General features: G+C 54.4%; 1 protein-coding gene and 1 long non-coding RNA gene across 2 annotated transcripts; both read right to left on the minus strand.

The window, feature by feature from the left end:
• Window positions 1–594: 594 nt before the first annotated feature.
• Window positions 595–8042, minus strand: FUNDC2 (FUN14 domain containing 2). The gene is made up of 5 exons (XM_030497263.1): window positions 7944–8042; window positions 7397–7544; window positions 6041–6116; window positions 4766–4900; window positions 595–3459 (listed from the first exon to the last, which is right to left on the minus strand). Exons 1-5 carry the CDS (start codon window positions 7960–7962, stop codon window positions 3382–3384), a joined length of 456 nt encoding a protein of 151 aa, XP_030353123.1. The 5' UTR covers window positions 7963–8042; the 3' UTR covers window positions 595–3381.
• Window positions 8043–9213: 1171 nt separating this feature from the next.
• LOC115612679 lies at window positions 9214–10700 on the minus strand. Its single transcript, XR_003993111.1, has 2 exons — window positions 10376–10700; window positions 9214–9541 (listed from the first exon to the last, which is right to left on the minus strand). It is a non-coding gene; the product is annotated as an uncharacterized LOC115612679 (long non-coding RNA).
• Between the last annotated feature and the right edge of the window lie 5064 nt (window positions 10701–15764).

A 15764-nucleotide genomic window follows, 5' to 3' on the forward strand; every position in this document is an offset into this window, starting at 1 on the left:
GAAAGAAAGTCACCAATAGATGATAAAAAGTATTTAGGCTTCTGTTGTGCCTATTGAAAAGCCTTGTCTCCAGGCCCAGCCCTACCCAGGTGGTGCAAACTCGCTCAGCAGAGAGGCTCAGAAGCCAGGCTGGCAGCAGAATCACCTCCTGCCCCAGAAGCATCCCACCTATTTGGAACAGGGGTGATTGGTACCAAGATCATCAAGGAGAGGGGTTTATTAAGGCAGTCCATGGTTACCTCCAGAGAAGAGGGAAGGCTGGTGGCCTCACTTAGGTTGGAAAAGACCTTTAATCACCGAGTCCAACCGAGTCTACCATTAAACCATGTCACTAACTGCCACGTCTACACATCTTTGTACGTGTCTTTACACTCACCAGTGCCCAGCACAGGGGATGATCACTGCCCTGGCCCTGCTGCCATGCTAGGGCTGATACAAGCCAGGATGCTGTTGGTCTTCTTGGCCACGGGGGTACACACCTGGGCCCATGCTACTAGACTGGCTGGAACTGCTTCTGTCAGTCAAATGCAAGACGCAGGGTAAGACAAAACCACTCTGGTTCCCGAGAAGTCAACAGACTTCACACATAGAAGCTATTAGAGCAAAACTGTTTAATAAAATATCACTTCAACAAGCATTTACATACAATATATAAAAACACTTTAAAAGCCTAGTGTGTTTTAAACCTTCTCACACTCTAACAGATGCCAGAAGTTGTTGAAACAAGACCAAAAGGAGCAGGGGTGGGGAGGGGTGGGAACACCTCGTCTTGACACCTGCAGCAATGAAAATGCATCCCTACGGAGGTTGATTCAGCATCAAAGCTTCCAGTGTGGGCCCCCGGCATCCAACGGTGCCAGCCACAAGCCCCACACCAGCACAGCAGAAAGATTTACCAGATCCCAATGTCCTTGTTCATTCCCTGCCTGCATTCGCGTCAAACTCAACATAATTTTGGCATTTGTTTCCCCTTCCAGCAGCAATAGAGGCGTTTTAGCTCCCTCTCTGGGCAATTTCTCTCCATAGCAGCAAGTTGGGACCGTGTGGAGCAAACCCAACACACCCTTCCCTGGGGCTGGGCAGAAATAGTGACTTATTTGAGCCTGAAAAACATCGGTACAGTCTGTTAATGATTTACTCTGAGCTTTGTCGTTGCAGAAAGCTTCGTGGAGATTAGTGCACCTCAGAAGAAGTTGTGTTACGCAGCACACCAGGAGGAGGGGCAGCAATGCTGTTTTCCTACAGGAACAAGAGACACCCTGCAACAGAAGTGTATCTATTCATGCATCTATTCTGCAGGGTTCCTAGAAACAAAACACCAAACCAAAACCACCACCACCACGTGTCACTCCCCTCCCAAACACCAATTTCCTGAAGACCTCTTTGCTGCATCACACCACTCCTGCAGTCCAGGGTGGCTTTTAGGAAGCCCATCACTAAAAGGACATGAGCACAGCTGCTCCTTCATTCTCCTTGGCCATGCACAGCAGGACAGGACCAAGAGACCAACATCTGTTTCCTGATTACCTGCAGTCTTTTTCAGATCCAGAAGGTGAGAAAACCTCGGCTATGTCAATGTGTTGCTACACTGACACTTCAGTCAACATTAACTGCAAGTCCCAACACGTCTGATGCAAGAACCCACCATTCCAGCAGCTCTTGGGGAAAGATCCCCATTTCTGGCCATACTGAGAGCAGCAGTGGGTGATCAGACAGGCATTACACAGTGCTGGAGATGGGGTGTAGCGTCCCCATTACCCATGCACATCATTGTTCTCTGGCATGTTTCCTACTGAAGGATGGATGACTTTCACACACAAAAGAAGAAATCCTTGGCAAGAACTCCTACATGTACCTGCTTGGAGGATATCCCATGCTGTCACCCAAGCCCCCACGCTCTGCCAAGTGGCAATGCCAGCCCATCACAGCCAATGCAGGACATATCTAACGGATTTTCTGTAATTTTTAGTCATTTTCTCTTGTAGGTTAGAGTTCTGCTGTGCACACAGCTGCACTAGGACAGACAGTCCAAAATCAGCAGACCTCTGCATCTGGAGAAGGGCTGCAGCTGATGGAGTGAAGCAAGCAGCTTTTTTTGTAGAGATGGTAAACGCAAAGAAGGAAGAACATAACCAAAGCAGAAAGTATGGAAATGAGCCGCTCCCCCAAGAGCACAACCTGGTTTTCCCAACAGTTTTGTCATGGCAGTTACTTGCAGAGCCTGGGGAGAAGGAGTCTGTGCTCTACAGAGGCAGGTGAAGGACTGCACTCCCATTTTCCCCTGCCACCGCTCCAGCAGAGCTGGCAAGAGGGACCCTGGACCAATACAACATACCCTAAAGAGACATGCATTTCCTGCCTATGATCCTGGCCCACACGGTTACAGCTCTAAGAGCATCACCAGCAACCAAGAGAAGGTCATAGCAGACCTAGAAACATCAGTGTGAGGCCCAAGGTGATTTACAGGAAGTCACACAGCTGAAGCACACACTGCTAACCTGACACGGCCAGGTCAAGCACACTGGAAGCCTGCCCTCCACAAGAGAGCACCTCAGCACATTTCAAAGGCTAAGCTGTCAGTTAGCAAGTGAGAAGCACTTGCTCTAACACTCTAGAAGCACACTCTAGCAGAACAGGAAGCTTGGTGACTTTCAGAACACATGATGAGGAAAGGGCCTGGAGAGCCACCCGTGGTGCTGTTTCCATCAGCAGTGCCAGTGCTGCAGTTCCAGTAAGGGGTATAAATAACACATAGAAGCAGCCAAACGACCATCTACGTGCAGTGCAATGGCAGGGGGAGGGCAGGAGAACCCCCAGCACCACATGTAGCATGAACTTGCTCCTTATGAACACAGCCCAGCCTGTCCCAACACTCCAGCATTGACCCCAGGACAGCCAAGCGCAGTTTGGATTGCACACACCATCTCTGTGCAGAGGGAAGCACAGGCTTCCCAGGTACTGGGGCAGAAAAAGTGCAAGCTAAAGAGCAGTGAAGAGCTGGGAGGTGTTGTACACATATACTGGCAGGCAAATGTACACGTAACAGCCCTGTGCACCTGGGAAGAAGCTCATTTAAGAGGTTTCTCTGCCATTACATGTTTAAGAGGCTGCAACTCATCAGAAAATTTGGGCCTGGGCATATTTAGTGGGGAAAAGGATCACAATGATACACCAGGAGTCATAAGCTTTCAGACAAATCCCAGCACCTTCATAGCCCAGAGGAAAACGTTGGAAATCAGAAGCAGCGTTGTAAGAAAAAAGGCTGGAACCTGTGAGCAGAACGGACTGAGCATGTCTGCAATATCCTTTGACTTCTAAGTGAGAGAAAACAGCAGTAGAGGAGGGCAGGGAAGGCTGGGCGTGGAGAGTCAAACGCAGTTTCTAGGATGCCATTCCGAGCAGGAATCCTCCAGCAAACCCTCCGGTCAGGATAACGTTCTTCTTCAGAAATATGATCACCTAAGCACGGGAGAGAAGAGCCAACAGTGTTCAACAACAGCAGGTCACCCACCCTCCCCAAAAGATGAAATCCCTTGGGCTGTTCTCCAAGTGCGAGGCCACTGCTTGGGTCAGGGAGAGGATTCCACTTAGGACCTCCCCTCCCTAATCTAACCACTGCACGTGCAGCTTCTGAACTGACCCAGTCCCAGTGCAGCTCACATCCTGCACGAGCTGCAGTCCAGGCCTACATGCTCCAGGGCTCTCTCCCAACCAGCGGTCAGTCTGACACAAGGGGCTGCTAACTCTGTGCCAGAGCAGGGTACAGCAGAGCCCGGGGTATACTGGGCCACTCTGCTGCCAGATCTGCTTAGCTTATCTTGTCGGGCTGAAGAGACACTTCTCCCCACAACCCCAGCACGTTTTGTCTCAACCCCAAGGAATTTGAAGCAACACACAGTAAGCTGCTGTCATGCCTAGATGCCACCCTGGCTGTCTCAAATATGCAGAGATAGAATCACAGAACAGAATCATAGAATTGTTTAGGTCAGAAAAGACCTTTAAGATCATCGGGTCCAATCATAAACCTTACACTGCCAAGTCCACCACTAAACCATGTCCCCAAGTGCCACATCTACACATCTTTTAAATGCCTCCAGGGATGGTGACTCCGTCACTTCCCTGGGCAGCCTGTTCCAGTGCTTCATAACCCTTCTGGTGAAGAAATTTTTCCTAATGCCCAATCTAAACCTCCCCTGGTGCAGCTTGAGGCCATCTCCTCTTGTCCTATCGCTTGTTACTTGGGAGCAGAGACCAACCCCACCTCTCTCCATCCTCCTTTCAGGTAGCTGCAGAGAGCAATAAGCTCTCCCCTGAGCCTTCTCTTCTCCAGACTAAACCCCCCCAGGTCCCTCAGCCGTTCCTCATCACACTTGTGCTCCAGGCCCTGCACCAGCTCCGGTGCCCTTCTCTGGCCCCACTCCAGCACCTCAGTGTCTCTCTTGTCGTGAGGGGCCCAGAAGCGACACAGGATTCGAGGTGCAGCCTCATCAGTGCTGAATACAGGTGGACAATCACTTCCCTGGCCCTGCTGGCCACACTATTGCTGACACAAGCCAGGATGCAATTGGCCTTCTAGACTTCTAGGCTTTACTAGTTTAGGCAGACAACATCTGCAGCCTTTGCCACCTCTCCAGTTTTGCTGCCATGCAAGCATTCCTCCCTTGTAGTTGCACAACAGAAGATCCATACAGGCCCAGGAGTCAGTCCTGATTTCTGATGTCCCTTCAGCTAAGCATCTGCACACGCCCTGGGAGAGTTGTCTCACCTCATCCACTCTGCTTTTCACTTCTGGAGACATTTTATTACCACTGCTGTGAAATTTCAGCTGCTGCTTGGCTTTGTTCATGTCCCGTTCTACCAGCTTCCAGTCCACTTTGATGTATCCTGTGTGGTTTGCGATCTAGAGTTTCGATGGGTGGAAAGAAAGTTCCTGGAGTAAAGCCCTGTGTGACCATGGCTAAAAAGACCCCCCCTTGCCCACCCACCTTCCCTGCCCACTGCCACCTACCACACACTGCTCCAGAGGGCTGAGAGGATGAGCATGCTAGCTTAAAAACTTGACAAAGAACCACCCCTGCAGCTGTATTGACTGTCCTGCAACATCTGTCCCCACAGTAATCCCCTAACAGCAGGACACATGTTGCAGTTAAGCCTGTTTCAGCCTCTATTCTCTAATGTAATATTGGCATCACCTCCCTTTCACAGCTGCCAAGGATACTGTCGGGACTCTCCGCAGCTCTCCTGCTTCTGTGGGTGGACACAGCTATTAATAGCCTGCTCCTCTCTAACTATTTTATTTGGGCAGGATGATTCAGCAGTGAAACTCTCCATGCTCAGAGCAAGCTTTTGGCTTCCAACAGAACAAGCAGAGCCAGAAGAGCGGGGAGAACAAGTCATAACATGAGACAGTGCCTGAGAAGCAAACAAGTAAGGTTGTTGAGCAAGGCCTGAGAGCTGCTCTGCTCCTGCAGCATGTACAAGCTACATGTCCACATGGAGCAGCTCCCCCCAGCGCCAAGGGCTCTTGGAAACCTGGAGAAATGACTGAGGACAGAGATCTCTGTTTCTCTTCCCCAATGCTTCGCAGAGAGCCCCATCTCTGCTGGCGTGACTCAAGTAGCCGGGTCGACAGGAAGCATATCATGGTCATGGACAAATCCCTCTTAACATCTAGGGCTGTTTCTCCAGGGACACCATCTCCACAGGCATAGGACAAGTACAGCAGGAGCGTGGTTTGCCTGCCCCCCGCTTCACTCAGGTGCCCCTGCACTAAGAGCCCCACGTGCCTTTGGCCCGGCCTTTGTCAGCAGCCCCTAGAGCAAACAGCACCTTTTGGCAATGCTCAGGTTTACTCATACTGCTCCTGCTTTGCTGCTGCATCTACCCCAGGGAACACTCGCCCTTGACATCCACGGTCACACAGAGCTCCTGGCAGAGCAGGGAACTGGACCCGCACGTCCCAGCAGGTAATGATCACTAGACAGCCCTTTGTCCCCACCAGCAGAGTTCTCAGAAAGCCTGGCTCGCTGTTCATACACACCTGAAGCAGGAAAAAGCCACCTCCCACTGCTGTCGCTGCCAGCTTTCCAACTTTCTGGAAGATGAATCCAGTACACCTACAAATCAACCACGTTCCAGTCAGGAGAATGAGATGCCAAACACACCCTCCCCAGCACGCTTCCCGCAGGCAGGGCTGCCTTGGGCAGCAGTTACCCAGGACTCGGAGACAGCTGATGAACGGCACAAGAAATGCACGTGCAAGCAGAGAGAAAGGATGTGCGCTCAGCTTTACAGCTTTTTGCTGCTCACTATCACATTTCAGCCTTTTGCAGTCTTGATTCTTGCCTCTTCAATGTCAACTCCCAAAAGAGTCATTGGAAACACACGATATCACCAAAGGCAGCAAGAGATTTTAGCTTTTTCTCTGTTTTTTAACCAGTATCATCTCTGAAGGGAAATTAGGCAGCACATCTGCTGCTGCTCCACGACAGAGCATGGGGAGCAGACCACAAGGCAAGCTGCTTTGTTGCCCAAACAACTACCTGCTTTTCATTTCTCAGAAGAGGAAACTGCTGAAGCAAGCAGACAGCAGTGGTCTAAAGCTGTACTGGTCTCAAAGGTTACACATTCTTAACAGGAAAGACATCTCTGCAGCCACCAGAACTCAAGCAAGCGGCACCCCATTGCTCAGCAAAGGGCTATTGTATTGAATCACTGAAAGCAGACTTGACTTTGACCACAGTTTCCTCAACAACACTGCAAAACAACACAGCAACCTCCTCTCACCCATTTCTGAACACATACATTTATTGAAGATACAGGAGAGAGATCTGTCCTACACTTTTCAATTCACCCCATGCCAGGTGAAGAGAGGCACGGCAAGAAGCAAAGCAGTGGGATTCCACCAAGTTTTCAACTCAACCAATGCTGCTGCGGGAATGAAGTTGCAAACAGAGCCACAAGTCACCAGCACTTGCTACAAGTGACACAAACCCCATGAACCATGCCCACAGACACAATAAGCCACCTCCACAGGAGGTTTTAGTGCAGATGTCTTGAAGCACATCCATCTCCAGGGAAGAAGGTACCCTTGTTCCAAGAGGCTCATATTTGCTTGTCGTAAGTTTAACACCACCACTTTATGAAGTTAGAGACTCATCTCACCTCAAAAATTAAAGCCTGATGCCACTTTCCTCCCTAGGAGACAGCCTCAGTTCTTCAGCTCCATGTTAGAGACAGCTTTTAAGACCATTCCAGGGCACAGTGGGCTGAGCATGCTGGACACCTGTCTTCTCTGAAAGGCTGCCAGATGCCCTCCTGCGGCTGCCAACAAGTTCCCAAAAGCCCAGCATCCTGCCTGCTACAAGCAGCAACAGCAACCCCCAGCACCTCTTACCATCCCGTCACCCCTCCGATCAGCAGCTGCGTGGCCACGTTGTATTTCTCAGCGCTTGACCCTGAGCTGGGGGCAAAGACCTTGCGCCACCAGGGCCGGTTCTTGGTGTACTCCGCCAGGTCCAGGACATTGAACGAGTCCTCCGCACCTGCAGGCAGAGGGGGAGGCTCAGCGCCGGGACCGCTGCGCGGCTGCCCCCGGCCAGCTCCCCAGGGACACGGGACCCACACCCAGCCCCACAGCCCGCAGGGTCCGGCATCCCTCTGGGACCCCCCCCCCCCCAAGCCCCACGCCCTCCACCGGGGGCCTCAGACCCCCTCGGATCCCGTCCCTCCCCGGTGCTCCCGCAGGGCACTCCCGTGAGGAAGGCGCTGCAGAGCCAGGCCCCGCTGCCGGCCGCCGCGCGTAGCCAATGGAAACGGCGGCGCGCAGGGCACGGGCCGCGCTCTCCAGGGCGGGGCAGGAGGGGACGAAGCCGGGGACCCCGCAGCCACGGGGAGAGGAACGGGAGGACCCGCCGCCATTGCCATTCCCATTCCCATCCCACCTCCGCCCCGCGCCGCCATTCCGCCGCCACCGGGCCGCCGCGGCCACGTGATCCCACACGGCGGCGTAAGCGCGTCATTTGGCGGGGGGTGGAGGCCGCGGTGACGTAGCGGAGGCGGCGCTGACGGTACCGATGGGGGGAGCCCGGTACCGGGGGATCGCCGGTGGTCGCCGATTTGATTCCCCCCTCTACGGGATCGTCCCCTCTGCTACCGCAATGGCACCGTCTGCACACGGGTGTCCCCGGGGCCGTGCGTGGCGCTGCGGTGGGGTCTCCTAAGGGGGCTGGTGCCGCATGAGGGGCATGTGGTACCTAGAGGAGGGGAAAAGGGGGCTCGAAAGGCGTCTTAAAGGCTTCCACGGTGATTTGCTCCCCCTGACATGGGTCTTGTTTTCCCATGGTGGCTCATACAGAGGAGCAGGGCGGGTGTGTGGTGGGGCTGGGGGCTCAGGCACGTTGGAGGTGGGTCCACCGCGCACACCCAGCTCTGCCCTGGTGTGCCCCGCACTGGTGCGGGCAGCCGTGGCATGCTGCCGGGCAATAACACATCCGATTTTCTCCCCTGAAACAATGGTCCCTGCCATGTCTGAGCCATTCCTCACTTGAACTCCTGCAGAACAAAACACACCTACTTCCCACTTGGGGACGCAGCTGCTCAGGGAGTAGCAAAGCCCGAAAACCTGAGACACAACAGGCAAAAAAACAGAGAGATTCTCCTGGAGATACTATAAGCAAAGGATGAGCGGGCTTGACCCTCCTGTTAACGGGTTAAGGGAAACCAGTGCATGAATGGGAGCTGGAGCGCGGTGGGGGAACAGCGTTCTGGAAAGCAGCGGCAGCATTCAGCCTCGGTGGCTGCATATCCTGGTTGCCGACAACAGCCGCTACCCCCTCTCAGGCCGGCAGGGACATGTCGGGAGCTGCGGCAGCATCGCACGTGTTTCCTGTGCTGCTCTGATTAGGGGAACTGGCTGGAGCAGTGTGTGCGCACCCAAAGGAAAGCAGGGAGACAGGGGCAGCGCTTCCTCAGTGACCGAGTCGTGCTGTCTTGCACACAGTCATCCCCTGGGGGCTGCTGCCCACAGCAAGTTTGGGCCCCGGAACTAGGCTGTCTAAGGTGCAAAGGGCCCAGCAAGGCGCAGCTGGAGGGATGAGGACCATGGGGATGCAGGAGGAGAGAATTCAGGTGACCAGCCCTTGAGCTCAAGTGACCCTGTAGACAGGATGCTCCGAAGGGCTTTTGCTCTCATAACCACTCGGAGAAGGGGACTGCACTCCACGAGTGTTTATTAACTCTCTGGCGACTGGAAAGCTCCTCCTGGGCAGCCAAAGCCTCATGGCACCGTGAAGGATCAGGGCTCCCCTCTGCCCCCACCATGCTCCCAGAAAGCCCCAGTTGCCCTGTACCCAGCAGACCAGAAGGCAGCTCCTGCAGGTGCAGTATGGTCACCCTTTGGTGACCCAGTAATCAGATGTAGCTGTTAGTGAGACCGTCAGACAGATCCTACACCGACTACTGAGCAGCCAAGGGCACCATGTCTCTGCTGGGTCTCCACCACGGCTCTAGGCAAGGCTGGCAGTGAGCAGAGCAGCTTCCCCTGGAAAGAGAAGATATGGTTCTGGGGAAGGGATGGCTGATGGGGAGGGGTGGCTGGAGGCAAGTGGGTGCCTTGTGGCAATGTTTCATCTTGGAGATCCCATCGAACACCAATGTCAGGTGGCACTGGGGTCTCCTGCATGTCCGTTATGTGGTGGGCTCCCATCTCCATGCAGCACATCTTGTCTTGGTTGTCTTGCCCAGGTTGCCTTCTTGCTCTGGGGAAAGGGCTGCCCCCATGCCCTGGGGCCAGGCAGGGTTCCTCTCATGCCTTCTACTTGGTGCCAGCTGGGGTGTACCCTGCACACGTGGTCCCAGAGGCACCCGCTGGCCTGAGCATCTGCAATATGGCCCCATCTTTCCCAGCGCACATGTGCCATCACCCAGGGCAGGTTCCTCCCATGGTGGGGAAGGAGCTGGGCTGACAGAGGAGCTGCAGGGCTGAGGGCTTCTCCTCCTCCTCCTGTGCAGCAGGATCAGACCCAGCTTGCTATATAGGGTGCCACAAGGGCTGGTGGGCAGAGCAGCAGAGTCCAGCACTTGCACCTCAGCACCCCACAACCACTGGGGCTCCTTGCAAGGCACCTTCCTGGCCAGCAGCCCTGTTCAGCTCAGGAGACACAGGCAAGAAAAGCCATTCCCCAAATCAAAGGCTTCCCCTCCCTCCTGGCACCACCGCTGCCTCCCAGCCTGTGGTCAGGGGCAAGCAGTATGGGGCAATAATGCAGTCACCAAAACCATGTCCCCCTTACCAGTCCCTGCCTGTAGAGCCCCCCAAAATGCTCCCTAAATGGACCCACAATGCCCCTCCGGGCACCTCAGAGAGGCACCATACCTGGCCATCTCCACCAGATAGGAAACGTGTCCTGGGTGCGCAGGGACCTGGAGGGCTGCAGTGTCCTGGTGCTCCCAAGCTGCTATCCCAGTGGCTCAGCATGATGCGGCTCCAACGCTGCCAGCCTCATGGCCCAGTGCTCTGCTGGGGCCACCACCGTGTCACTGCTTTTAGTACAGCAAGAAGCAGAGTCTGAATTCCCCTTCCCCTGCTGGGACATCCGCGCTGGTGTCACGCAGCCGCGCAGGGACAGCCCCAGCTCGGTGGCTGGCTGGGGGCACGCTGCAGCTTGCAGAAAGGAAATGATTTGCAGCTCGGCCCCGTCAAAGCAAGAGCACAGGGATTTTCAGCGGGGTTTCTCTCTCTGCTGCCGTCTCTCTCAATCTTCTCTCATCTTCTGGAAATGAAACAAACTCAGGCTCCAGCCCTTCATGCCGCTATGGGTGCGGGTGACAGCCCTTCTCCTTCACCCCCCCCAGCTGCTATGGGGACTTTTTAGTGCTTTATGAGGACTTTTTAGGCCAGCTCTCCCCCACCGCAAAGGAAGGGGCTTTCTGCTCCCTCCTGCCAGCAGCTGGGATTTCTACCGGCTGGGCTAAGGGAACAGGAGGCAGGCTGAGCAGCCACAGCACTGTGCTTAGAGCAGCAGTAAGCCCCTGGCTGCCCCTCAAGCCATCCCTCCTGCCATGAAGCTCTGATTTTGGACCACGAATGGATGCAGCCAGTCCAGAGCATGGCAAATAATACTTAGCGGCTGGTCAGACCATACAGATTCTCTCTTTCTGGCTTGCTGCTGCCTTGCAGGTGGCCAGGGGCAAGTCCTGCTGCTCCCTGCAGCAGTTTCCCCTATATAAAAAAGTGAATATAAATAAAAGTGAATAAATAAAAAAAGCTATGTAAAAAGTGAATAACAATTCCTGGATGCTCCATAATATCCTTATTCAACTCTTGCATGTTTTCTGCCCCTTTGGCCAGGATGCCGGGCCATTTTCTCTGACAATCCCTCCATCTACACCCTTTCCCATCACTGACTGGCCAAAAGAGGGAGTTTTTCCCCCCAAGGACAGGTGTGAGCTTTGTTCATGCTGTGACTTATCTGCACTAAGGCCGGGGTTTGTCTCTCCATCTGGGCTGGTTTTGCAGCAGCCTGGATGGAGACAAAAGCACCACAAGAGATGCCTTTTTTGGCTGGTGGGTTGGTGGTTTAATATTCTTGCTTCCTAACTGAGACAGTGGGTTATGACAAAAAAAGCAGCTCCCCTTAAAGCACTTCTGCCCTTGCAGAGCACAGTGGGGCTGGCACATGGGATAAACACATCCCCTGTGACTAAACCCCAGTGCTGGCTGTGGAGATGGGGCTGAAAACCCCCACTCCAGCTGTGCAGGGAGGTGCTTAAGAAGTGACAGGGTTTTCCTGCGGCATTTGGTGCAATGAGTGAGCGTGGCACGCATCCAGGTGGGAATGGCTGGCAGCCTGGGCAGGAGCCAGCCAGCAGCTTGTGCCCAGTGGCAAAGGGATGAAGTGTGGCAAGCCGAGAAGGAGGGGACTTACCCAGGGCATGCCTGTGGAAGAGCAGGGATGTGTCCTGCCAACCCTTGGGCTGCTGTTCCTCTTTCTGGAGTGGTCACACACCAAACCTGAGCCCTCCCTAAGATACACATGGGATATAGGCAGCAGCGGGACATGCTCCAGCTTGGAAGCACTGGTATGAGGGGCTATGCTTGGTCCTTCCCCTGGGTTGCCAGTGCCACATGGCACAGATGGTTTCGGTGCCCTCTGCCTGTGCAAGTGCTGGGAAGGGTGAGGCCAGAGAGGGGCTCTTCATCAGGGACTGTAGCGATAGGACAAGGGGTGATGGGTTTAAACTGCAACAGGGGAAGTTCAGGTTGGGTATAAGGAAGAAGTTCTTTACTGTGAAGGTGGTGAGGCACTGGAACAGGTTGCCCAGAGAAGTGATAAGTGCTCCATCCCTGGCAGTGTTCAAGGCTAGGTTGGACAGAGACTTGGGTGACATGGTCAGTGTGAGGCATCCCTGCCCAAGGCAGGAGGTTGGAACTGGATGATCTTAAGATCCTTTCCAACCCAAACGGTTCTGTGATTCTATGATTCTATGGGTGGCTGCTGCTTCTGAGATACTTTGCATTCCTGAGAAGCTGCCATGAGTCACTTGCTCTCACATACACACACAAAAAGTCCCAGAAGATTAAACATGGCTCACTTTGCTCTGAGTCACTTTTATCTGCCCCATCACCATATTGAGCTGAGAACTGCACAATTCTGGGAAACAACCGGTGCTGTCTGCATGCACGTGGGTCCTTGGCTCTGGCCAAGCAGGGTTCTCTGGGGCTCTCAGGGGCAGGAATGTGTTCTGGCTTCCCCATCATGTTTGCATGGGAGGGCAGTGCCCTAGCGCTGTCTCACGGGGAGGTTTGGGAATGGGCAGGTGTGCTCACGCTGTGCCTCGCTCCGGGCAGGACTGGAATGCCAATGCCTCTCCACAGGTCTCTCAAAGGCACAGCTTTTTGTCAGGCGATGCTGACACTTTGCAGTGGCACCCACATGGGTTTGCAGAGCCCTGGGAAGTGCCAGCACTGCTAATGTCACCCCTCTTGCTGGGGCATGTGGGCTCCAGCTTAGCAGGCTGTGCATGGTGGGAGCAGGGCTCCATGCAGATGCCCAGTTCTCCTCAGCACGCTTCTCTCTGCACTGGCTCTCGTGTGCCCGCACAAAGCTACCCAGTGCATGCAGCGAGAGAAAGGAGCTGAGCCCCCTCCGCAAGTTATCTTCAAATGTTCTGTTTCACACCCAAATTTCCCTTCCCACAGCCTTGAGTATCTTAATAATATGGTGTTTTTCTTCTCATTTGGGTCCCATCTCTCCGGTTTCCTCTCATGTCTCTGGGTTAGAAACCTGGAGCTGCCTCCCAGCAGCTGAAAATGGTTAAACCCAGCAACGGAGCACCTGCCAGTATCACAGCCATTAATTCTGACTGTGTCCAGGCTCCTGTCACTGCAGTCCCCAATGGAAGCTTTGCCTGACTCCCCTCCATGATCCCTGGATGTTGTTGTCCCATAGTGCCTGCAGCATCCCTGCCATGGTTACAGGCAAGAAGCCTCTGTGCTGCACCCAGAGCTGGAGCACCCCTACTGACAGCCAACCCCAACCCTCCCACAAGCTCATCCTCCACTGTCATCCCCCCACTGCCCCCTTCTTGGTCATATTTTTTGCTTGGCCACGTTTTCCCTGTTTGCTTCTTTCTGGAAGAAACACCTTTTCCAGCCTTTCCGGGTGAGCACAGTCTCACAGCACCGGGAGATTCCCAAGCAGCATGACTGGAATAAAGTCACGTCCATATTGCAGAGGACACTGGTGCCAGAAGCCCAGCCCGGATCTCCCATGTCTCTCCCAGACCTCCGGACAACCTTTCCCCTCCAGCCCTGAACAATATCCTTTTACTTCACCTCACCAGGACAAAGTGGTGCAAAGCAGACAGGGCATCCCCAAATGTGACACACTGGTTGTTTTGCCCCAAAATAATTACTGGAAAATGCGGGACAGGTTGTTGCTCATCTTCCTCACCCAGAAAGGGAGCCCCAGGCTGGTCACGGAGCCAGAAGCCAGAGTACAAGCAGGAGGAAATGTGTTTTTCGCTGGCTCTTTGCCTCTCCCGGAGCAGGCTGGGTGGTGTGTGGGGAGCACTTTCTGCCCCAGTTCCTGCTGCACCAGCCCCTCAGTGACTGCAGGAAGGAGTGGGCAGCCCCTCAGGGTTGGGGTTTTACACAGGCTGAGGGGGAGTCCCGCTGCGTGCTCCTTGCTGCTGCCATGGCCAGACACAGCTGCCTGGGATGGTTCTCTCCCCTTGGGCTGCTGTAAGGAGAGGGGGGGGAAGACAGGGGGTGTCCCCAGTAAGATGGTGAGAACTGGCCCCTCTCTAAGAGCCACCACTGACCCTGTGGACATGGGGTGATCTGCACGGTGAGTCTGTGGGGCTGGGATGCTCAGGGTCGTTCCCAGGCTGTGCTGGGCTACATGGGGCAGTGGGACATTGGGGAAGGCGTTCCCACATCCACTGGGATTACCTCTACCCAGGGGTCTCAGCTCCTATCTCCTGCCCCATTGCCTGCGAATCCCATCCGCTCCACACTAAGGATTCGCGTTTGGGTTTCCAAAACACCCATCACTCCACCATCCCCACTGCCTCCTTCTGTTGCCCAACCAAAACCTGCCACATGGATGCTTCAGCACACACTGGGACTGTCACCAGAGGGGTTACCACCCCTGTTGCACTCCTGCTGCCCTGCAGCATGATTTATGGGACATTTCCCTACGTTGCTCGCCCAGCAGACGCCGGGACCACGCAGGGCGTTCCTCTTCATCTTCCTGCCTTCGTGAGCCAAAGGAGAACCACGTGCTGGCGTGTGTGCATCAGGACATGTGTGCATTTTTTGGGGGGGGGGAGGAGATTTCCTGCGCTTTTACAAACAGATGTTGAAAATTTCTGAGTTTGAAACAGAAGGCATTTGTGAAAACCTTTCAGTGCAGCTTCTCGGAGCTGTTCTGCAGGACCCAGGAGAAGAGGAGAAGGGTGAGGAGCAATAGGTGAGAGAAGAACACCCAGGGATCACCCCAACCCTCTCCATCCCATGTGGCTCAAAGCAAGGTCGTGTGGCTATACCATCACTGCTTGGGGGCGCAGGCACCCAGGGGACAGGGATACACCTTACATAAGTTCATGCATATGTGCATCCATCCCTGGCTATTTCCTCACCTCCAGCCCTGTCCCTTCATGCTGCCAGTGCTGGGGGGTATGAGGCAGCTTCTCCTGCTTCTTAGCAATAAGTAACCTGCACCCTGAAAACAAATTTCCCCCTAAGTCTCCATTTCCTTAAGCTATGCAGGCTGGCAGGTTCAGAAGGCAGCTCCAGCCCCAGGTACAAGCCCAGACGGACCTGCAAGGGAAATAAAGGCTCTTGTACCCTGGGCAGCAGCAGGGTGCCAGCCTGCAACCTGCTCTTCTTCCCCTCGTCAGTGAGAGGGAAGGTGGGACCAGGCAGAGACCGCACCTAAATTCCACTTCCTCTGCAACCCTCCCTTTCCTCACCTCGCTCCTGGACACAGACACGGGCCAGGACACGAGCCAGGACACTGGGTCCTGCAGTGGAACTTACTGCTGCGCTTGCCCTCCCTTTCCTTTTGTTTTTTCCTCTCCTCCTGTCACTGCCACTCCAGGGGAAGAGAGGGGCAGTCCATCGCTCACACGCTCCTCTTCACACTAACCCGTTCCTGATGTCTCTGAGCAACTCCCCAGGGCTCTGACTGAGCCTGTAGGTGTTGGCTTTAAATCATCATCATCTCCTGTGGATTACAACAGCTGGATGAGAAGATAAA

The sequence above is a fragment of the Strigops habroptila genome, chromosome 9 (assembly GCF_004027225.2).
Source record: "Strigops habroptila isolate Jane chromosome 9, bStrHab1.2.pri, whole genome shotgun sequence".
NCBI lineage: Eukaryota > Metazoa > Chordata > Aves > Psittaciformes > Psittacidae > Strigops > Strigops habroptila.

Bases quoted from the DNA above. Each gene is read 5' to 3' on its own strand.
- FUNDC2 (XM_030497263.1), bottom strand. The intron at 6,117-7,396 runs GTAAGAGGTGCT...GTTGATTTGTAG, and splicing joins ATCGGAGGGGTGACGGGATG to GTGTACTGGATTCATCTTCC. The intron at 3,460-4,765 runs GTGAGACAACTC...TCCCGTGCTTAG, and splicing joins TGAAAAGCAGAGTGGATGAG to GTGATCATATTTCTGAAGAA.